This window comes from Hyperolius riggenbachi, chromosome 11, assembly GCF_040937935.1.
Source record: "Hyperolius riggenbachi isolate aHypRig1 chromosome 11, aHypRig1.pri, whole genome shotgun sequence".
In the NCBI taxonomy this organism is placed as follows: Eukaryota; Metazoa; Chordata; class Amphibia; order Anura; family Hyperoliidae; genus Hyperolius; species Hyperolius riggenbachi.
In genome coordinates, this window is record NC_090656.1 from 138,741,383 (window position 1) to 138,765,660 (window position 24,278).

Here is a 24,278-nt window from a genome sequence, read left to right on the forward strand (position 1 = left end):
GTGTTGATATGACAGTGTGGGTCTTGCCCGTACCCTACAACCCCATCATTGGTTACTCTTTTTAGTGCATTGTTTTCTGTAAACTGTATGTGTTAATCTACTATATTATGGCCAAACAGTTTGTACTATCTCATGCTTTTCTACAATAAAAACTTTAAAATTTATAAAAAAATAAAAATAAAAAATAAAAGCTAACCATGCATGCACTGATTTTTACCGGTAGACTCAATCACTGATCGAATCGGCCGGTGGGTGGGGTTTCATCCCTGCATCTGGCCTGTGGAGCCCTCTATGACAAGGCTGGGCTGAGCTATGTCAATACCGTGCATGCTGCAGCGGTACGCATCTGATGCCTCACGCAGAGGGGACTGGAACATGCAGTAAGGAGGACCCATCCGGAAAACGCATTTGTCCCCTACTTGCAGTCTAGGGCTAATTTGGAGGAAACAAATTAACTTATCTGTATGTGTTTGGGATGTGGAGGAAAACTGATTTGCCAGAAGAAACACATGCAAACATAGGGAGCACATACAAACTTGCTGCAAGGAGTGACGGTAAATGATCCTGTAAGCAACATGTTGCTTCCAGGATCGGCTAGGCGCTGGACAGATGACGGCAAAAATTGGGATCAAAACTTGCTCCAACAACAGTAAGAGATAGTACTGACAACTGTTCATTCATCTGAATAGACTGTGTTAAGAACCTAAACTGAGAGGGATATGGCTGTTTCGTTTTAAACCAAACCAGTTGCCTGGCAGTTTTGGCGAGGTCTTTGGCTGCGGTAGTAGCTGCATCACACACCTGAAACAAGCATGCAGCTAATCCAGTCTGACTTCAGTCAGAGCACCTGATCTGCATGCTTGTTTAGGGGCTGTGGTTAAAAGTATTAGAGACACAGGATCAGCAGGAGAGTCCGGCAACTGGTATTAAAAGGAAAAACCCATATCCTTTTCAGTTTAGGTTCCCTTTAAAGCAATGAGTGCTGTTGCAATAATTTAGTATTGCAGAACTGTCCTTGTGAACTGGCCCTTTTTTTACTGTACCATACCAGGACACTATGGATTATTACAACTATCACTTCTATAGCAAATGAAGGAATTCCAGCTCAAGGTCTAGCAATCCTAGTCACATTCAATATCAATAAATGTGCATGAAAATGAATGAATGGAAGATTTTTTTACGCACCTTTTTAATTATTTCATGGTGAAATGAGATGCCCAGATAGAACCTGCATTGTATTGTCTAAAGGTACCCAGAGACCTGACGATTATGGGCAGATTCGACAAAGACAAATTTATCTCTAATCGAATCTGATTAGAGATAAATTTGTTTTTTGTTGGTTCTGTCCATACACTATAGGTCAATTCCCATCCGATTTCAGCATGAAATCTTCAGGGAATTGGAGACTGCTACAGGACAGGTAACGTCAGTGTTCTCCCCAGGCTCTTTTAGCCGGGTGCTCCACCCGGCTAGATTTGGTGACCACCCGGCTGTCATCGGCTCACCTCCTCCTATGCTGTAAGCAGAGTTGCCCTGCATTTTCAACTTGCCCCACCCGGCTACTTTTTCATGCCACCCGGCTAATATTTCATGCCACCCGGCTGGAAAAAAATTCTGGGGAGAACACTGTAACGTACAGTATAAATGCACACACTGGGCACATTTATACATTGCGACGGTAGCGTGGGGGTTTGTCTCGTCTCTCGTTCCGGAAATCGCTGCCGTACCACTGCACTCCCGACCAACCAACTTCGGCCCAACATCTTGCGCGATCGACCATGCGACCAATTTCCGTTCCAAAATTGGTCGCTTTGTCGGTAGCGCGTGCACTTGGCACCACCAATTTTTATCCAAATCGATTATAATAATCGAATTGGATAGTCGATCGGCTGAAAAGTCGCCTGATGTATGGCCACCTTAACACATATTGAACCTTAGTTCTGCCACCAGGTATTTGTGAGATTTTGAAGAAAACATGAAGTCCGAGGAATAAGAAGCCTACTATGTTTAATCTCTCAAAGAATGCTGCCTGGCTTCCATATCTGGAACAAACATTCAACCAAGGGAGTCACCACATCTGGCCTCCATACTTGCTCAGGGTCTGGAATTCAGAAGTTACCAGAGACAATATCAGTACAACAGCAAGGCAAGTAGCACTCTTTAAAATAAAGGCAATAATAGATTCCACATTCTTCTAATTTCAGGTATACATTAAACCAAATAGCACACAAGACACTTCGGGCATGATGCACAAACGGCTGGTAAATTTGCCATGCCAGGAAGCGCATGGCCATTTCACCAGTACTAACTGCAGGGGAGCAGTGCGCTTTGCTATGGTAAGACACGGCATAACACGCATGGTGCCTATAGTGTTACAGGCTCTGCTCCTCTGGCATTACTACCGGTAGACTTCCCATGCACTGCTTGTGCATGGCACATTTTCTGGTCTTTCGTGCATCAGCCCCTTTGTGCCTTGCTACAAAACATAGCTGTCTAGCAACAAGTTGATATGCTACAGCCCCAAAGCTTCTTATGTGAAATTCTCCTCAAGGCTGTCATATCCAAAGTTGTCATACCAAATGATCGTTCACAATAGTTTTGGCTGATAGTCTTATTTGTACTGTTCCCCCAATCTTCTGTGCCTGAAAAATATTTCATTGCCAATTACCTTGCTTAAACGCATAGATAAATGCACCCTGGTTCTCCTTGTGTGTGCACCATAGGCTGTTCGGCATTTTGGCAGACTGTTTCCCAAAACCAATGTTTATAATGATGACAATACCTGGCTTTATAATATGAGCAGATTTAAAAAACTTTAATGGACTCTGCCAGTAATTTATCAACTGCAACATTTTCATACAGTTTATTAAATTAAAAGGATAAAAAGGCACTGTGGTAAATGCTCATAATGTGGGGAAGGGGAAAGAGTGGCAGGGGATCAACAGTATACCTTTGTACTGTACCATGCAGCACAATGCTAGCAGGGGCAGAGGTTCAACTGACTTTAATGCTAGGTACACATCATACAATTTTCTGTTAGATTTTGTTAGATTTAACTGCCAGATAGATTTTTTTTCCAACATGTTGGAAAAAAAAAATCTATCTGCCAGGTAAATCTTACAGAAAATTGTATGGTGTGTACCTAGCATCAGATTTCTATGGGAACTTGAAAAAAAATCAAGTGGAGCAAGGTGGATCATCAGTAACTACTATCCATTCAGAAAGTGTGTGATCCCATTCCAGACAGATACAGCATATTGGCTTGGGATATCAGTCCGCAATTGGCCCATGTATGCCTAGATTAAGATTTCCAACAATTTCCTATTGCCAGCACAATGAGGACATGATATGTCACTTTGCCAACAACAAAAGCTCACACTGGAAACTAAGCAGGAAAGGTAAACAGATAAGGCTTCAGTACAATTGAAGAACATACCACACCCACACTTTCTGAACTGCTCTAAGCAAGTACCTGTGTCAAAGTAAAAGGTAGAAACTGCTATAATTCCTTACTAAGCAGAGTGCTTTTATTTGTGAAAAAAGATAATTGTAAATGAGTGTATACAATTCTCAGACCTCACAATTGCAATTGTGGATTTTTTATTGCTATAAATCAGCTTTATTGAATGCATCAAAAGACAAAACATGAAGTAAAATAAGATCTTAAAATTCCAGCTGCTACGAGTGAGTCTAAACAAAGAAAGCTTTGGAAATGGGTGGCCCTTTAAAGGGACAGTACTGCAGTACCACTTCATGCTAGACAAGGACAGTGAAAAAGAACATATTTGGTTACTTACCAATGTTGGCAGAAAAACAAACACTGGCCTATTCCTCCATACTGAATTTGCAATGTTTTGAGAACAGAAAGAGCTATTTCAGCAGCTAAAGCTACTTTCTCTTTGTAATGCTTCATAAAATTAACAAAAACAATACAGTAATAGTAACAAACCTAGCAAAGCAGTTGCAGAACCAAACCATCAAAATGTTTGGCACAGTGATACTGATGAAAGGTACTGGATCTCAGCTGCCTAGTCAGAACTTTATGTGAATAAGTAAATCTGGTGTTAGGGCTGGTGCACACCAAGAGCGGTTCTGAGCGTTTTAAACGCTTTTGGGGGGGGAAAACCTCTTGGCTAATGTTAGTCAATGGACTGGTGCACACCAGAGCGGCTCGTTTTTCCCCCAAACGCAAACTCGGGTCCTGCAGCATTTTTAAGATTTCTGAGGCGTTTCTGCCTCAATGTAAAGCCTAGGAAAGTGGAAAACCGCTCTGGAAAACGCTAGGCATGTTTAGAAAATCTCTCTAAACATGCCTAGAATCGCTCTGAAAAACCTCTTCAAAAAGCGGTAGCATTTGTGGATCCGCTAACGGTTTTTGGTGTTCACCAGCCCAGAGTCTTGTTCTCAGCAGAACATTGAAACCGTAAGGGCCCGTTTACACCAGAGGGGTTTTTTCTGCATTTTAACAGCCGAAGTTGGCTTTCTCCTAGGTAAAATGAAAGTCCATAGACTTTCATTTTACCTTTCAAACTTAACGCTGCGTTTTGGAGCGTTGCGTTTTGAAGCTCCCAGGAGCTTTTTTTTTAGGGCTGACCGCTGCGTTTCTCAATACAATTGATACTAATGTATTGGCGGTAAAACGCCTTAAAAACGCTTTGAAAATGCCTTAAAACCGCCAGCAGCCAAAACGCAGCCTTTAAGCCTTTTACTGCTGCCTGTAGTGTGAAAGAGCCCTAAGTCCTCTTTTCCACGGGCAGTTGATAGGCAGTGAAATGCCTCTCAAACTTTCACAAGTGCTTGCTGAGCACACAGTTCAACTGCCCATGGAAAAAAAAAGGCCTTATTCAATTCACTTTCACTCCAAAATTTTCTCCTAGGAGATCATTTTTCATCTTCTATTTAAAACTAATTTTCAGCATTATGCAATTGAAAAAGTATCACAAATAGGTTCAAAGAAATTGTCAAAATGATTCTGGGTATTTTTCTGCTTGCGAGTGGCTTAACCACTTGCTGACCGCCCACTACCTATGGGCGGCGGCAAAGTGGCACCCTCAGGACCGCGTAACGCCGATCGGCGGCGGCACCTGGTGGACTAATTAGCCGGGGATCACGCGCAGTGATGCACACGCATCCGCTGGCATTAGGCTCCGCCCACCCGCAACGTCAACCCGCTGGCTATTTAGGAAGCGCCGGCGAGTTGTTAACCCTGCGATCGCCGCATACAAAGTGTATAATACACCTTTTTATTGTATACAAAGTGTATTATACAGGCTCCCTCCTGCCCTGGTGGTCCCAGTGATCGAGGGACCACCAGGGCAGGAGGCAGCCCCCCTAGAAGGGACAACAGCACACTGATCCAGCCCCCCCTGATCGCCCACAGCAACCCCCCAGACCACGGTTTGCACCCAATCACCCCCCTAATCACCCATCAATCACCCCGTCACTATCTGTCAATGCTATCCTATAGATTAGGTCCTAATCACCCCCCCCCCCCCAAACACCCTCAGATCCTCCCCAGACCCCCCCCCCCCCCCCGTGTACTGTATACATCTATTCTCCCCTGTAATCACCCACTGATCACCTGTCAATCACCCATCAATCACCCCGTCACCATCTGTCACTGCCACACATCAGATCGGACCCAAACCTGCCCCTTGCGGGCACCTGATCATGCGCCCACCCTCAGATCGCCCGCAGACCCGCCCTCAGATCACCTCCCAAGTGCATGGTTTACATCTGTTTTCTCCTCTAATCACCCAGTCACTGCTACCCATCAGATCAGACCCTAATCTGCCCCTTGCAGGGACCCAATTACCCGCCCACACCCTCAGATCCCCTGATCACCTCACCAGTCTATTGCTTGCATCTATTCTCCCCTCTAATCATCCACTGATCACCCATCAATCACCCCCTGTCACTGCTACCCATCAGATCAGACCCTAATCTGCCCCTTGCAGGTACCCAATTACCTGCCCACACCCTCAGACCGCCCTTAGATCCCCCCCCTGATAACCTCCCCAGTGCATTATTTACATCTGTTCTCCCCTCTAATCACCCACTGATCACCCACCAATCACCCCCTGTCACTGCTACCCATCAGATCAGACCCTAATCTGCCCCTTGCAGGGACCCAATTACCCGCCCACACCCTCAGATCCCCTGATCACCTCACCAGTCTATTGCTTGCATCTATTCTCCCCTCTAATCACCCACTGATCACCCATCAATCACACCCTGTCACTGCTACCCATCAGATCAGACCCTAATCTGCCCCTTGCGGGTACCCAATTACCCACCCACACCCTCAGATCACCTTCAGACCCCCCCTGATCACCTCCCCAGTGCATTGCTTGCATCTATCCCCCCCTAATCACACCCTGAGACACTCATCAATCACCTCCTGCCAACCCCTAGCACACCTACCCATGAGATCAGGTTCTAATTTGCCCTGTGTGGGCTCCTGATCACTCAGCCAAACCCTCAGATCCCTCTCAAACCCCCTTCCGATCACCTCCCCAGTGCATTGATTGCATCTATTCTCCCCTCTAAACACCCCCTGAGACACCAATCAATCACCTCCTGCCACCACCTGTCACCCCCTAGCACTCCTATCCCTCAGATCAGGCCCTAATCTGCCCCCTGCTGGCTTCTGATCACCCGGCCAAACACTCACCCGCCCCACCGCAGTGACAGAATTTTTTTCCTGATCACTGCTGGTCTCTACGATTTAATTGTGGCTGAGACCAACTGTTATGCCACACAATACGCAACCGCCAATCCAAGAAGCTACCATGCCCAGCCTTTTCGGTGGAAACCACTCCAAGTTTCCGAACGTAACATTTTTGGGGGCCTTCTCCTTAACATGGGTCTAGTCAAAAAGAATGTATTGCAGTCTTATTGGTCTACGCACCCAATACATCACATGCCCATGTTCTCTGCTGCCATGTCCAGGTCACGATTTGAGAACATCCTGCGCTTCTTGTACTTCAGTGCAATACAACCTGTCATCTAAAAGGCTACCCTGCTTATGAGACCGGTTCCACAGAATTCAGCCCCTCATAAACCACTTGTTATCAAAATTTGTAGATGCCTATACCCCTGAACAGTCATTTTGAGGCATTTGGTTTCCAGAGTACTCCTCACGGTTTTGGGCCCCTAAAATGCCAGGGCAGTATAGGAACTCCACAAGTGACCCCATTTTAGAAAGAAGACACCCCAAGGTATTCAGTTAGGTGTATGGTGAGTTCATAGAAGATTTTATTTTTTGTCACAAGTTAGAGGAAATTGATTTTTATTATTTTTTTTTCACAAACTTGACAAAAAATAAAATCTATGAACTCACCATACTATTAACGGAATACCTTGGGGTGTCTTCTTTCTAAAATGGGGTCACTTTTGGGGTTCCTAAACTGCCCTGGCATTTTAGGGGCCCTAAACCGTGAGGAGTAGTCTGGAAATCAAATGCCTCAAAATGACCTGTGAAATCCTAAAGGTAATCATAGGACTTTAGGCCCCTTAGCGCACCTAGGCTGCAAAAAAGTGTCACACGTGGTATCGCCGTACTCAGGAGTAGTATAATGTGTTTTGGGGGTGTATTTTTACACATACCCATGCTGGGTGGGAGAAATATCTCTGTAAATGGATAATTGTGTGTAAAAACAAAACAAAAAAAATCTCATTTACAGAGATTTCTCCCACCCAGCATTGGTATGTTTAAAATTACACCCCAAAACACATACTATTTCTCCTGAGTACGGCGATACCACATGTGACATTTTTTTGCAGCCTAGGTGCGCTTAGGGGCCCAAAGTCCTATTAGCACCTTTAGGCTTTACAGGGGTGCTTACAGTTTAGCACCCCCCAAAATGCCAGGACACCCCACAAATGACCCCATTTTGGAAAGTAGACACCCCAAAGTATTCAGAGAGGGGCATGGTGAGTCTCTGGCAGATTTCATTTTTTTTTTGTCATAAGTTAGCAGAATTTTTTTTTATTTTTTTTTTCTCTCACAGAGTCGTTTTCCGCTAACGTGTGACAAAAAATAAAATCGACGAACTCACCATGCCTCTTAGTGAATACTTTGGAATGTCTTCTTTCCAAAATGGGGTCATTTGGGGGGTATTTATACTACCCTGGGATTCTAGCTCCTCATGAGACATGACAGGTGCTCAGAAAAGTCAGAGATGCTTCAAAATGGGAAAATTCACTTTTTGCACCATAGTTTGTAAACGCTATAACTTTTACCCAAACCAATAAATATACACTTATTGGATTTTTTTTTATCAAAGACATGTAGCACAATAAATGTGGACAAAAATGTAGAAATGTTACTTTATTTGAAAAATGTCAGCACAGAAAGTTAAAAAAAATCTTTTTTTTGACAAAATGTATGTCTTTATTGATGAATATAATAAAAAACTAAAAATCACAGCAGCAGTCAAATAGCACCAAAAGAAAGCTGTATTAGTGGCAAGAAAAGGAGGTAAAATTCATTTAGGTGGTAGGTTGTATGACCTAGCAATAAACCATTAAAGCTGCAGCGGTCTGAATGGAAAAAAAGTGTCTGGTCCTTAAAGAGGATCTGTAACGTCACAACGTCCCCTGGGGGGTACTCACCTCCGGTGGGGGAAGCCTCCGGATCCTAATGAGGCTTTCCACGCCGTCCTCCGTCCCTCAGGGGTCTCGCTGCAGCCCTCCGTGCAAAATGACGTCTTTGTTTACCTTCCCGGCTCCTGCGCAGGCGCTCTGACGGCTGTCGGCTCCGAAGTAGGCGGAAATACCCGATCGCCGTCGGGTCTGCTCTACTGCGCAGGCGCAAGTTTCCGACGCATGCGCAGTAGAGTGGACCCGACAGATCGGGTATTTCCGTCTACTTCGGAGCCGAGAGCAGCCACAGCGCCCCCGCTGGAGCCAGCAAAGTTAAATATTGAATTTACAGTCGGGTCTGTCGCCGGCTGTTCGGAGGGCTGCAGTGAGACCCCCGTGGGACAGAGGGCGGCGTGGGTAGCCTCATTAGGATCCGGAGGCTTCCCCCACCCGAGATGAGTACCCCCCAGGGGATGTTTCTGATGTTACAGAGTCTCCTTAAGGGGTTTTAAGACTGCAGTCCTTAAGTGGTATAAGGGAGTCTGAAGTGTTAATAAAACATACCCAAGGAGAGGGAAGGCTCTGGGCCCTATAAAGTCTTCCCGTTCCTCCTACGGTCCCTGCGTTCCAGCAATGAACCCCCCGTTAGTCTCAGACTGATGGGTCAGAGACTGCTCACTTCCGCCACTGCTTGGGCTTCAGCAGTGCTCCTGAAGACGGGCCACTCCATACTGCGCATGCGCGCAGCAGTCCCAAGATCAGAACGGCAGTCCCAAGATCAGAAGTGTGCAGTCTCTAACCCATCAGTGTGAGACTGCTAATGGTGGGAATCCAGCGCTGGAACACGCGGACCGCAGGAGGAACGGGAAAGCTCTACAGGACGCAGAGCCTTCCCTCTTCCTTAGGGGAGTATCTGTTTTTGTTTTATTAACAGTTCAGACTCACTTTAAAATGACATTTTATTGATAAGGTGTCAAAATATCACCTAAGAAAATACTTAGGAGACAAAGTGAATTGAATATGGGCCTAATTGTTTTATAGGAACATTCATCTCAGTGAAGTGAAATTCCATTATTGAATTTCACACTATAAAACAAATAATTTTAAATGTCTTCTAACTATAATGAAAAATGGGCACAGTTTTACCAGATCGTAAATTTGGTGGAGCGCAAAAAACAGGCAGTCGAATGGATCATGTTTATTAATAGGTTTGGTTCATACTTGCCAGTCCATAGTGAAAAAAATCTGACATTAATTCTGGACAGCGGGCGCATTTCGCACAGAAGCCTGTGGTGGAAACGCATCTGCCCCAGATTCCAAGCGGACACTGCACTATCCACTCCAAACGTGCAGTTTGTGACCAAATTCCATGTGAACCAAGCCTTACCATTTTCTTGACCACTGAGAGAAAACTGGAGTGCAAGCACGAAACCTGCGCAAACACACAAGGAACATACAAACTCCATGCAAATTGTGCCCCCTTATCATTCAAACATTGCGACTCCAATGGATCAATCAGGACTTGATAAGAAAAAAAATTGGGGGGGGGGAGGGGCACAGTACACACTGCTAGATTTTCAGCCAAGGCAGCCCCCACCAATTGCCTCTGACGAGAACTGTTATACATGTGTATGGCTGCAACATCAGAGAGCGATCCACTATGCCACCGTACCCTCATTATGGACCAGATGACTCATCAGTAGAATTACACAAATTATAAGAGATGCTCAAGAGATGTCAGTAAAGACAAAACTGCATGTAAATGTGCCTGGTAACAGCCAATTTAACTTACGATACATTACTTTGCTTTGAGGAAGACGCATATAAGCAGAGGCTACAGAGTTAAAAGGTTGTGAGATCATTTGCATAACTACAGGATTTACTAACAGCAAGACAAAAAAAAAAAAAAAAAAAAAACATTCCACAACTAAAAACTGACAACTGCTTCACAAACTCCATGGCTACAGCAGTAAGTTAGCAAAGACAATACCGTAACTAATCTATTATGAATATTGCTCCCATGAGGCCTACCTCACAGTAAGAACTAAAAACTAAAATCTACAGCTAATACTGAACATCCAGAAAGGCAGATTACATAAAATATACTATTATGCACAAATAGGAAAAAAGAACTAGTGTTAGCAGGCATGTACTAAAAGCCTGTGTTACCATTTATATACAGAAAGGAAAAACAGCTGAAACATATCTGAGCAGGAAACTTATTCAAAATATAACTAGCTCATTAACATACACAGCAAATGTAAAACCACAGAGTAAGTACTTCCTTAACAGTTTAGGATTATTAAAACAATCATTAACAAAAGTGGATTCATATTTGTGTTAATTGTACATTATTCTAAACGGCTCCATTTCTTAGGTTTAAAATATAACCACAGTATTTACAGAACTGTACGCCTACACAGAGTATTTGTAGTTCAATGTAATTACCTACTGAACTGTAGTTTAACAGTACAAGTACATGAAGCTGGTTACACACCTCATGAGAAAGCAGGGGGTTTGTACAGGAGTCAGGATCACGACGCTTCGCTGCTATGTCCTCTAACATGGCTTTTCAAAGCAGAATTCCTCTCATGTAAATAAAAAGTCTTCAGCCAGATTGTGCTTTTTCTGTAATCCGTCAGTCCAGACTTAGTGGCAAGGGGGAGGTACACCTACTTTGCTTGCTCACGTTCTCTCCTTTACTAAACTCAAAAGCAGGAAGTCACCACCCTGAAATATCACACAACAAGGGAGGAGAGCCTGACCTGTCCCCTCCTCACTAGGGCAGGTAAAGCTGGTAACACAGAAGCTGACATCATGGCATTTTGAACGAGTGTACAGCAGGAAGGTTGATGCAGTTCTCGCGAACACAGACTGCTTCAGAATGAGAAAGGTAATTCTTCCTTTTCCCAACCCCCTCATCCAAGCAAGTACTGCTCCTCCTCTTCCTACAGAGAACACCAAAGCTTTGCCTTGTCTGGCTGTTGCATCTCGTGCAACAGAGCAAAGAAAATAAGGAGGGAACTGGAAAGCTCAAATTATTTACATTTATTTCTCACAAAATTCCCACACTAGCCCATAACCTACAGACTGTACAACACATATGCATAACATGTGTGGGGGATACACAGATACTTAAATACAACAAGAACGGTAACCATCTAGCTAGATTAAATGTGGATTTAAATTTTAGACACTGAGGCAAAACTGCTATTTTTGTCATTTTAAGACTACTACAGGCATAAAGTAAATTGCACTGGTCTAAGCATGACCCAAGGTGCATCTCTTTCACCTATGTTACTTATACAAGAAACAATCATAAAAATGCATAGGTTGTGGACATAAACATTTGTAATACTTCAGGGCTGGTTCATACGGGTTTCTGCCAAGCTTTCGCTCGGCACCACGTTCAAATGCTGGCGTTTAAATGCCAGCGTTTAGACACTAGCTTTTGAAGGCTTTTAGGAAGCATTCAAGGCTAGCAGTTGTGGTCTCTGGTATTGTTTCCTGGCGTTTACCGCCTCTGAAAGCAACATGTTGCTTTCGAGACTAGATGCAACACCGGGATTTACCGCCAGGCTTTCATGAAAGCTTGCAAAAGCCAGCCCAAATGCTCCCTTTCACTTGAATGGGACAGCGCTAGATCCCAAAACCGGTGCGGCCGAAACGCGCGTTTACGTTTAACGCTACAGAAGCGTCCGTGTGAACTAGCCCTTACACAGAGGCTGCTTTTTTTCCTTCATCTTAAAGCTACATTCAAACAAGTGAATACGGGGCATTTTACAGCAATGTATCCAATGTGCACATCTCTAAACTCCACATTCCTATGATGATGATAATAAAGTTCAGTTATAGAAAGCCATACATCAAGATTATGTAGGAAAGGTTTCCACTGGTATTATTGTATTCAGTAAATCATATTCATTAGTAATAGACAAATCAAAGGCAACTACATACTGCGTGAAAGTGCTGTGGAAGAGGTCAGTGCTATATAAACACTAAATAATAATAACTATTGTAAATTGTATAACACCTCCCTTGTTTTCCTAGAGGATGCCTGAAACCGGTTCCTGCCCTCTCCAACCCCATGCACAGCAAATACAATATAAACCAGGTCTCTAGTCTAGATCAGCATCTCAGCAGGATCACATCACCTCCACTGACTTACATCAGTCATCATGAAGGTTCTTGAAAGTATGGTGCTCCCCCCCTCAAGCTCACCACTGAGGCCCTGCTGGATCAGCACCAGTTTGCAAAGAGAGCAAACAGGTCCACTGACGACGCCATCAATATCTGTCTGGAGCTCGTCCATGATCATCTGGACAAACCCGGCACGTATGCCAGGATCCTCCTTCTTGACTTCAGCTCAGCGTTCAATACCATCAGCCCCAAAATACTTCAGGAGAACCTTGCCACACTCGGGGACCACCCCACTCTGCGCCTGTGGATCACAGACTTCCTCACCAACAGATCCCCGGTCGTAAAGCTAGGCACCATCTCCTCTCAACCTCGGATTACAAATACAGGAGCACCACAAGGGTGCGTCCTGTCGCCGTTTCTGTTCCCCCTGTACACGAATGCTTGCAGATCCACAGCGGACTCCGTCAAAGTGATCAAATTCGCTGACGACACCACTATTGTTGCCTCATCACCAAAAATGACGAGGAAGCGTACCGAAACCAGGTTGAGAGCATCTGCCACTGGTGCAGGGAGAACGGGCTGGTCCTAAACACGGCAAAAACTGTTGAGATGATTGTTGACTTTAGGAAGCACGCCAACGCCCCCCCTCCAATCCGTATCGAGGACAAAGAAGTTGAAAGAGTTCCCTGTGTCCGACTTCTGGGCACAACCATCTCCAACGACCTGAAGTGGAAGGCAAACACCTGCCACATCCAGAGGAAAGCCCAGCAGAGGTTATCCTTTCTCCGCCAACTGAAGAAGTTCAGCATGTCCCCGAAACTTCTGACCAGCTTTTACTCTGCTACAATCGCATCTGTCCTCTGCTCTTCCTTCCTAGTCTGGTATGCCAGCTCCTCCGCCAGCGACAGACACAACTTACAGAGAGCTTATATACAATAACCTAATGCTACTACTAAATTACAGAGAGTCATCAGATCAGCGGAGAGAATTATAGGAAAACCGCTACCCGCTCTGGACCTTCTCTACCACTCAAGGCTGAGCTCCAGAGCTTTGAGGATCGCAAATGACCCCTCACACCCAGGCAACCGTTTTTTTCAGCCAGCTTCTTTTAGGCCGGAGGTACCGGTCCATCTACACCAGGACCACTAGACACAGAAACAGCTTCTTCCCCTCAGCTGTAAACTCAGTAAACTCTCTCCACGCACTCCCCACCACAACGTAATCATGTTTTGCCGTCACACATATCCATAGCAGCGCCAAGCCCAGTGAATAACTTGAGGGTTGTGTAACTATACAAAAATTGAGTGTTTTTTTGCTTGTATGTCTTTCTCTGAATGAAATGTCTGATATAGTGTTAATCCTTTCTGATGTATTCTATGCACCCTATCCTACCTGTACCCTGTACGTGCCAAGACCAATTCCGGTTGGCGAAAATAAAGATGCTGATCATGCACCCCTTGAGTACAGTTACCGTTTGCCTGCCAACTATCTGATAGTGGGTGCCATTATACAAAGTACTCCTTGACAGCAGGGCTAAGGAGTTAGGCAAATTTTGGGTACCCAGAGTCGCAGTCGGGGGGGGGAAGCATACTTAAGGTCTTAATTTTAAACTGTAATTAGAGTACATATGTTAAAATATTCTGTTTCTCATATGATAGGGGGCCCTGTGAATCTTATTAAACTGTCAAAATACACTTCCGCGCCACAACGCGTCGTTGGGAATGGTTTTAAAATCCATGCATCACCCAAGACTAATATGAGTTCCGGGCCGACACAGATCGCTGCAAGTCGACACAGAAGCCACGCAGTAAAGTAGTTTCGGATCTGTATCGGGGATGCGGCGAAAACGCCACTTCGGTCACGTCGCCCCGTGGAAGTATGAAAGTCTCCATAGACTTTAATTGCCCGGTGGTGGGGTGTGGTAAAAATACCGCACCGCCCCGTGTTAAAGGGCCCTAAGAGATTTTCTGAATGAAAATCCAGTTGGTGCAGGTGTCCACTGAGCTAAGATCCTGATCAGCTGACCACTCCCCTCTTCCAAAGAACAAAATAGACCCCCTCAGTTCTATGTAAACTTATCAAGGAAAATGTCACCAACAGAACATGCAAGCTCACGCCTGAAGTGAAAGGGTCACCTCCACTGACACTAGTGGTTTTCCCTGAAACAATTCTGATCGCTTACTACAGCAATGAAAATCTAGTGCATTTACATGATGTTATGCCCCTGTAGATTAGCTATAATATGTTGATTGGAACTTTCTCAATAAGCATCTATTATTTATGGTCCTTTAACTACTTAAGGACCGCCGTAGTTGAAATCTCCGCCCTGTTTTGATGGCTATCTGGCTGCCAGGACGTAGATTTCAACTCACCGTCGCGCGCTTCTGACGATCTCGCCGGTGAATCCCGCTGTTTCCCGCCGCAGCTCACTTGCTCTGCCTGTCTCTATGACAGCAGAGCCCTGTGAGCGGGTCAGGAGCCGATTTCATTGGCTCCTGGCCCTGTCTTTCAATGTAAGCAACTTGGCTTACATTGAAAGACAGGGTCAGGAGCCAATGAAAGCAGCTCCTGACCCGCTCACAGGAACTCTGCCGTCACAAAGATGGCAGAGTGGGTGGCCCAGGTTCCCGACGTGTGGCGGTGATGGCGGTTGCGGCGGGTATGTGCAGCAATCCATCGGGATTCCGCCTTTTCTGTACCAGCGGTCTCTGGTCCTTAAGGGGGCAGAGACTGCTGGTACTCAGCCATGTGCTTGCATTTTTAGTCTTGCCATAAGTCATAGGAGCTTGCTAAATGGACATAAAAAGATAAAGAATGAGCTTAACGTAGTTTATTCCAGCGGGTGTAAAACTAATTGAGAAAAAATGGTTTTGCTGCACTGCAGCAACTACTGAATAGCACAGATTGAGTGCAATGCATATAAACGCATGCTTATGCAAGAACATAGGTGTGAAACTCACCAAAATGAAATTGTATAGCTTTGTCACAGAGTGACTCATGTAAACAGGTCTGGTCAAATTTTATGTGTCTTACATAATGCAAAACACATTCAGACTGATTCACTTCCAGTTTTCAGAGTAGCACTGTATTTTCTGTGGGAGAGCTTTATTCCTGGTAGCAGTTACTGCAGACGATGCATTGTCCTCTCACTTTTAAGGCCATCCATCATACAGTATGATCAAGGAGCAGCTGGATAGTTTGCCATTAAGGGAGCTGCTTTCGATGTAGAGTTTGGAGCCTTTGACCAGGGATCAAATCCTGGCTCAAGCCAGTACGTAAAACAGTCAGGCCTGGTCCACACTAGGTCCGGCAACATATCCATAGCTCCGTTTTTAAAACCTGATCAAAACCGGAGCCACGGATAAAAATGTTAAAAATAGCAGCTGTCTTCACCCAAGTAAAAAACGGATCCGTCTGCGTTGGCGGGGACCTGTTTTTAAAACCTGAACGGAAGGTCCGGATCTGCTGCATTTTCACGCAATACATCTGGATCCTGATACACTCAGTGTCACAGCCAGTGGGGGGAGAGGGGGCCGCCATGCTGAAAGGGTATAGCAGGCAGGACATGGGTGGCAGCGGTCGGCGGGGAGGGAGGATGTCCCCCCTCACCTGGGTCCCCCCTACCCCCTCCAGCTAGTTTGCGCAAAAGTAATTACAATGTTTGTATGCGGCGAGCGGGGATCTTACCTCCTCCGCTCGCCACATCACTGCCTGAATAGGCATCATAGGCCTGAAAGATAAATCGAATTTAAACCGAAATCACGATCAACAATTTCGGAATCGTCAAAGTGGAGAATATCGCAATGACATTTCCACAAGGGGGAAGTTTGAAGACGCTGCTTCAAACTTTCAAGTCCCAGCGTATGTGGCCCGCAGTGTCAGTCATACCTTCCGCATGAGTCCAACGCTGTCCATCCTCTCTTGCCGTCTGCCGACTCTTTTGCACGGCATACTTTCTGGTTCCTGTATGTCAAATGACATACAGGAAGTATGCTGTGCATTAGGGCCTGCAGGATGCGATGTGGATAGACTGGCATCGCTAGGCTCGTGCTGGAAGGTATGTGCAGCACTGCTGCAGCTTAGAGGACAGAGCGGGCACAGAGAGACAAAAGAGGCAAAAGAGAGGCCCAGAAGGGGCACAGAGAGACGAAAGGGGCACAAAGACACAAAGGTAGCAAAACAGAGAGAGGCCCAGAGGGGGCACAGAGAGAGACCCAGAGTGGGCATAGAGAGACACAAAGAGGACAAAAAAGACAGACTGGACAAAAAAAAAAAAAAAAAAAAAAAAGGACAGAGGGGACGCAGTAAAAGGGGGGCACAAAGACACAAAGGGAACACAGAGAGACAAAGGGGGCACAAAGACACAGAGAGAGACAGGGGACAGAGAGGCACAGTGGGGGAACAAAGCCTAATTTGAAGGAAATCATGAATCGAAATCGCGATTTTGCAACAGAAATCGCTAAATTAAATTTTTTCCTAAAATCGTTCAGGCCTACTGCCTGCAATGCCGCCCTCCGAAGTATAGAGGGCGGCATTGCAGGCAGTGACTCGGCGAGTGGAAGTAGAGAGAAGGTAAGCTCCCCGCATATAAACATTGTAATTACTTTTGCGCAAACTAGTTGGAGGGGGTAAGCAGGACATGGGATCCAGGTGAGGGAGGGGGTGGGAACGTCTCCCCTCCCCGCCGACCACGTCCTGAATGCTCTCCCTCCAAAGCTGGGCATATGTTTCCACGCCCTGGAAACTATTGCTACTAAAAATGCTTTTTTGGGGGGGAAAGGGGGGTGGGGGGGGCTGAAAATGGTTTTTTTAGAACGGATCTGATCTGCAACAGACCTAGTGTTGACCTAGCATCAGGAGTCTTTAGCCCCGTACACACTAGGGGATTTCTGTCACCCGGGAGGGAATTTCTAGGCTACAGACGCATCCGTTACCATGGGAGAACGAGTGTTGCACAACGGGGGTATGTGGGGGGTAGGTGGGGGGGGGGTATGTCTTCTAGGGATCCCCAAAAGGAAAAACAGAACAGTGCTTATTATAGTGGTACCCTGATATTGGTATCTCCACTAATTTTGATGGGGCCTTCACTGGCAGTGTAAAAATAATGCCCCCCCCCCTTCCTTTTCCAATCCACCACAGGTAAAACAAAAATGTGTGGATTGTACAGAATCCAAATTTGCAGGGTGGCTATTTGAACAGTAACTTTTAATGTTAAAACCACATTCCTGTGGGAATCCCAAGATATTCTATGCCATACTATGTATCCCATATGACAGAGTTGGTGAGCAAGCAGTCACAGGGGTAAGTGCATACTCTGTAAATTTGGGGTAACATCCATCATTACAGAGGTACTGGCCTGTGATGGATTCAAAAAGTAAGAAAGAGGAAAAAGGAGAAAAAAAAGAGGAAAAAGGAGAAAAAAAAAGAGGAAAAAAAGAGGAAAAAGGAGAAAAAAAAGAGGAAAAAGGAGAAAAAGAGAGAAGAGAAAAAAAGAGGAAAAAGGAGAAAAAGAGGAAAAAGGAGAAAAAGAGGGGGGGGGGGGGAAGACTTGCTCTGCCGATACAACCAGCTCTCTGAAAATTTGTGACACATCAGATGCACTGTACACTGTACTGTATACAAGGTTCTTGGCAGAAACAGTATAATCTGAGCATCAGCCAAGAACCACATGTACAGCGCTTTAAGCTGAATACTCATCACCCGACAAAGGAAAATTGATCCAGCGACATCCCCCTGACGACAAGCATTCCAAGATCCATCTTCCGACCGGTGGGTACATGCAACGACACGCGGCAGGCGTGAATGGGAAGTCAAAAGATCACGGTACTTCGCAAAGAGGAGTCAAGGATCTTAAAGATCCGATCTGCTGTGTAGATCGCTGTCGCCACAAGGCGGTAAAAGTTTGCCTAATTGCATACCTGTACCCACGATCGATTGTTGCTCAAACAAATCGTTCAAATCGGTCGTTGAAAAAAAAAATGCATAGTGGGTAAGGGCCTTAAAGAGACACTTAAGCCAGAAAAAAAATGAGTTTTACTCACCTGGGGCTTCTACCAGCCCCCTGAAGCAGTCCTGTGCCCTCGCAGCCACTCACTAATCCTCTGGTCCCCCGCTGCCAGCTAGTTTCGTTTTTGCCGACAGGCCCGTCAGGACTGGCCACGCGTAGCTTATTCCGCATTCCCGACTGTAACTAGCGCTATTGCGGGACGGAACGCGTACAAAAATACGCGTTGTCGCATTACGCATGCATAGATATGCGACACGCATATTTTTGTACGCGTTGCGGCCCGCAATACCGCTAATTACAGTCGGGAATGCGGAAAAAGCTACGCGTGGCCAGTCCTGACGGGCCTGTCGGCAAAAATGAAACTAGCTGGCAGCGGGGGACCAGAAGATTAATGAGTGACTGCGAGGGCACAGGACTGCTGCAGGGGGCTGGTAGAAGCCCCAGGTGAGTAAAACTAATTTTTTTTTCTGGCTTAAGGTTCACTTTAAGGAGGAGAACATAATAGTTTCATCACTGTAGCACAGAAGACACAGATGTCCGTAGGGATTTCATCCACCTACGTCACCGCCCACTAATTCTGTATAGCAGAAAAAAGTCGATTTATTAAGATGACAGTCACAAATATTTACAATATTGCAAACAAACAAGTAATTAGTACAGCAGTGCAACATGACGTTATTACAACAGTCTCAGCTAATCTATGAACCTATGAATGAACAGAGTTCCAGTCTTAAGCTGGCCACTAACGGTCCAATTTCTAGCGAAAAATCGTTCGAGCGATCAGAAATTCTGATCGGACGAAAAATAGTTCACTACACCATCAACTATCCAATCATTGCTTCCTATCTATCACGACCACCAAGAAAATCCAAATTTTCATTCGACGAAAATTCATTCGGGCGACATTTTTTTCACTCGATTGTGTCCACCAATGGAGATTATTTACAACCAATCCGATCAGAATTTCTGCAGCGGTTTGTCGGCGATTCTGGAGCGATCGCAATTAGCATGTATAGAACCACTAATCACAATCGCTCCCAAAATGCTACTTTGTCCAGTGATTTTTCCACGTTAAATCACGGAAAAATCCCCCGGTGAAACGCTACCACAATTTAGATTTTAGATGTGAACGGGGACTAAGACTGTTGCCTTTGATGTGGGATTTAAGCCTTTGACCAGGGTTAGAGTCCTGGCTCAAGTTAGTTTGTAAAAACAGTTAAGAGTCTTTGGGCAAGGCTCTCCAATGATCCTGGTTGTCCCCATGGAGCGCACCATAAGTGACTGCAGCCCTGAAGCAGAGTCCGCCAGGAGAAAAGCATGATATACCGTAAATGTTCTGTGTGTATCTTAAAGTGAAACTGCCACAATGAGGGCATGTTTAACCACTTAAAGAGAATCTGTACTCTAAAATTCTTACAACAAAAAGCATACCATTCTATTCATTATGTTCTCCTGGGCCCGTCTGTGATGTTTCTGCCACTCCGATATTTTATTTGGAAATAAAGGTGCATTTTTTCAATTTGCGTCCATCACTATTTACAAGCCCATAATTAAAAAAAAAAATTATATTAATATACTCCTTTGACATGCTTATTTAAAAAGTTCAGACCCTTAGGTAATTATTTGTTGTTTTTTTTAATTGTAATTTTTTATTAAAAATTGATTTGGGTAATTTGTGGTGTCGGAGGTAAACCGCTAATTTTAAATGTAAAATAATGCATTTGTTTAATAAAAAAATAGATGTGGTTGTAGTTTTACTATTTGGCCACAAGATGGCAACAGTCAAAAAGTCCTGGAAGCATACAAACAGGCTTCCAGGACGCATTAGGAGGACGGGAAACTTTTTGTGAATCAGAAAAACAGCAGCATCTGTTAAGAGGCTGTCTGTTTTTCTGCGGGGGGCTTCGATCAATGAATGGGATCTATAATCCCATTCATTGATTGCTGGGCTAACGGCCGGCAGCGGGAGTGCACGAGAAAGTTCTTCCAGTTGGGCTTAAGTGGTTAATGTAAGCAATGAATTTGTACTTTAAATACAATACAGGCAGCCGATTGGTCGTAGACTGCTCTCTGCCGCTTACCCTGGGCTTCAGCAGTCTTCGGAAGCACTCGGGCTGCCTAAGATGGGCTGCTTTGTACTGCTTACGCGCCCTCACTCGTGCAGGACAGAGCTGCTGGTCTTTCGTAGCCCGAGTCCTTCCGAAGGCTCCCTTCGACAGGAGATTCAAATGGGGAAGCCACTGTCAGGAGACCGGGAAGGCTCTATAGGACCCAGAGTGTTCCCTCTCCATAGGTAAGTATCCATGTTTTCTTTTTAGATTAAGCTTCAGATTCACTTAAGGTTTCCACACACTAACCAATTTCCTTGGCAGTTTCAATCACTGTGGTTGAATCTGCTAGAGAATGCAGCCCGATCGTAATTCAATTAATTTACAGCTCGAAGGGGGCAGGCTGACAGGCCCCCCAGATTCCTCACCATCTAATGGCAATCCATAAGGCCCCTGTAGAGTATTTGCAGCGTGTGTCAGGGATAGATCCCTCTCTGATCAGATTTGGATAAGACAGAGATCTAACTTGCCAGGTCGGCATCTTCTGTGCCTGCGCTAGGACGCACTGATTGCGATCACGCTCGTTCATGTGGCCTGGAGCGTTCTGCGCAGGTGCAATACTTCTCTGCCTGTGCATATGTTTCAGGCCCGGCCCAGTGAGCTCGATCACGAAAGTCACGGCCATGCACTTGCACAAAGGATGCCAACCTGATGAGGACGCACCTGTTCTTTAAGGCAGGGTACATACTTGCAGGGCCGTTTTTCCCTGCGATTCCAAGGGTTTCCGTTAGCTTTTGCGTTCGCACTTAACGTGTACGTTTTCACATTTCTGACGGCATGTACATTATGCGAATGTGCATGTCGTACGTAAAAAAGCAGGAAGTTGTGCAATTTATAAATGCTTGGAAAAACAGGAACGCAAAAAATGAACAAACAGTCGCGACAGACGTTTTTTGCACAAGGCTATGGACTCCAACAGTCTGTAGAATCGTGCACATTTTACCGTCCGTGGGAAAACATGCACAAACGCATCTAGTGTGTTCCCTGCCTAAAGAGAACCTAAACTTCCGCTCTTTTTAAAATTGCACAGCTTTCTGCTTTTTTCCACACGACGCACATGTTCGCATACAGTACATGCCAAAACAAACGCAGAAACGTTCACAGAAAACATCTGCGTTAAAGGATACCCGAACTGAAATGTGACATAATGAGATAAACATGTGTATGTACAGTGCCTAGTACACAAATAACTACTATGCTGTGTTCCTTTTTTTTTTATTTCTCTGCCTGAAAGAGTTAAATATAAGGTATGCAAGTGGCCGACTCAGTCCTGACTCGGACAGGAAGTGACTACAGTGTGACCCTCACTGATAAGAAATTCCAACTATAAAACACTTTCCTAGCAGAAAATGGCTTCGGAGAGCAAGAAAGAGGTAAAAAGGGGGAATTTCTTATCAGTGAGGGTCACACTGTAGTCACTTCCTGTCTGAGTCAGGACTGAGTCAGCCACTTACATACCTGATATTTAACTGTTTCAGGCAGAGAAAGAAAAAAAGGAACACAGCATAGTTATTTGTGTGCTAGGCACTGTACATACACGTCTATCTCATTATGTCACATTTCAGTACGGGTATTCTTTAAACACAAATGAAAAAGATGACAAAGACGCAGGAACCGCAGGGAAAAACAGCCTTGCAAGTGTGTTCCCTGCCTTAAAGTGTACATACGAATGCACTACAGAATCGTGCGCGTTTTGCCTTCCAGGGCAAAACGCACACAAATGCGTCTAGTGTGTTCCCTGCCTAAAAAGGTAACCTTAACTTCTGCGCATTTTTAAATTTCACAGCTTTCTTTTTTCCGCACAACGCACACATTCGCATACAGTACATGATGCCACAAACGCGGAAACGTTCACAGAAAACCATTTGCGTTAAACACTAACGTAAAAAGCAGACGAAGACCCAGAATCGCAGGGGAAAACGGCCCTACAAGTGTGTTCCCTACCTTAAAGTGCACATGCGGGAGTGTGCACATGCCGAACCGGGTGCGTGTGCACTGTAGAATCATGTGCATTTTGCCATCCTTGGCAAAACGAACACAAATGCATCTAGTGTGTTCCCTGCCTAAAGAGAACCTTAATTAAACTAATAAAAAGAGTTTCACTTACCTGGGCCTTCTACCAGTCTCCTGAAGCCGCCCTGTACCCGCAACATTCTAGAACAATCCCCTGGTCCCCCACAGTGGCTTAGTTTCAATTCCGGCGACATGCCCAGTTGCCGTCAACTGCGACTGCACGGCCCTGGCCGAGTGCATCCACGATAATGCTACTGCCTCCGGGAGTGTCTTGCGCAGTAGAAGAAAATCACGTACTGTGCATGCGCGGAACGCTCCCAAGGGATGATCCCATTTTAGATTTCAGAATGGTAACATTTATGACATGTATCAAAATGTACTGCCCCTCTAGGGCCTTTGATAAGAAAAAAAATTACATTGTTACATTTGGTAGTTAAAGGGGCACTAGAGCGAAAAACTGTAAAATTTAAAATATGTGCAAACATACAAATAAGAAGTACATTTTTTCCAGAGTAAAATGAGCCATAAATTACTTTTCTCCTATGTTGCTGTCACTTACAATAGGCAGTAGAAATCTGACAGAAGTGACAGGCTTTGGACTAGTCCATCTTTTCATAGAGAATTCTCAGCAAGGCTTTTATTTTTTGTAAAGATATTCCCTTAGGGCCCTTTTCCACTAGAGCGATTGCTGAATCGCAAAATCGCAAATTGCTAGTGATTTTTAAATCGCTAGAGTTGTTACTTTATCATAGAAATCACGAGAAGTATTTTCCACTACAGTGATTCGATTTGGAAATCGCTAATCGCAAATCGCAATCGCTTGCTGGAGCGATTTTTACAATGATAATGCAATGCAAATGAAAATCACAAATCGCAATCGCATAACAGAATTAATGAAAAATCGCAATCGCTGGCGTTTGTGCTTGCGATTGCTAGTGGAAAAGGGCCCTAAAAAGGATTTAAACAATGCTGCTGGCCAGCTTCCCTGCTCCCTACACAGTTTTTTGGCATTTGGACAGAGCAACTGCCATTCACTAAGTGCTTTTGAAAATAAATATATCCCTGAAAATCCCCTAAAAAGAGATGGCCTAGTCCAAAACCTGTCACTTCTGTCAGATTTCTACTACCTACTGTAAGTGACAGCAACATAGGAGAAAAGGAATGTATGGCTCATTTTACTCTGGAAAAAAAAATGTACTTATTTGTGTATGTTTGCACATACTTTAAATTTTACAGTTTTTCGCTGTAGTGCCCCTTTAACAGTCTGCCATGTGCCCAAAAACCTAACGGATTATGTATATAGGTTATGATTTTAACCGTGACAAGCAAGAGAATAAGATTTGGGTAGTTTGAGAGCGGAGGCCTAAGCCATCCAAAAGAAAAAAAAATTGTGCCAACGTGAAAAAAACTGTAAAAGTAAAAAA

General features: G+C 44.8%; 1 protein-coding gene across 8 annotated transcripts in view; it reads right to left on the reverse strand.

Annotated features, from left to right (window-relative positions):
- The window catches only part of MARK2 (microtubule affinity regulating kinase 2), a 254,327-nt gene that overhangs the window by 209,065 nt on the left and 20,984 nt on the right, over positions 1–24,278 (reverse strand). For 4 of the 8 annotated variants that reach the window (XM_068260454.1, XM_068260453.1, XM_068260450.1 and 1 more), the window contains exon 1: positions 11,084–11,458. The exons of 1 other annotated variant lie outside the window; for it this stretch is intronic. In XM_068260454.1, coding sequence (XP_068116555.1) covers positions 11,084–11,152 — 69 coding nt within the window. In that variant the 5' untranslated portion in view covers positions 11,153–11,458. Of the gene's footprint in view, positions 1–2,002; positions 2,024–11,083; positions 11,459–24,278 lie in introns of those variants that run through there. 3 more of the 8 variants (XM_068260451.1, XM_068260449.1, XM_068260452.1) reach the window with 2 other exon arrangements.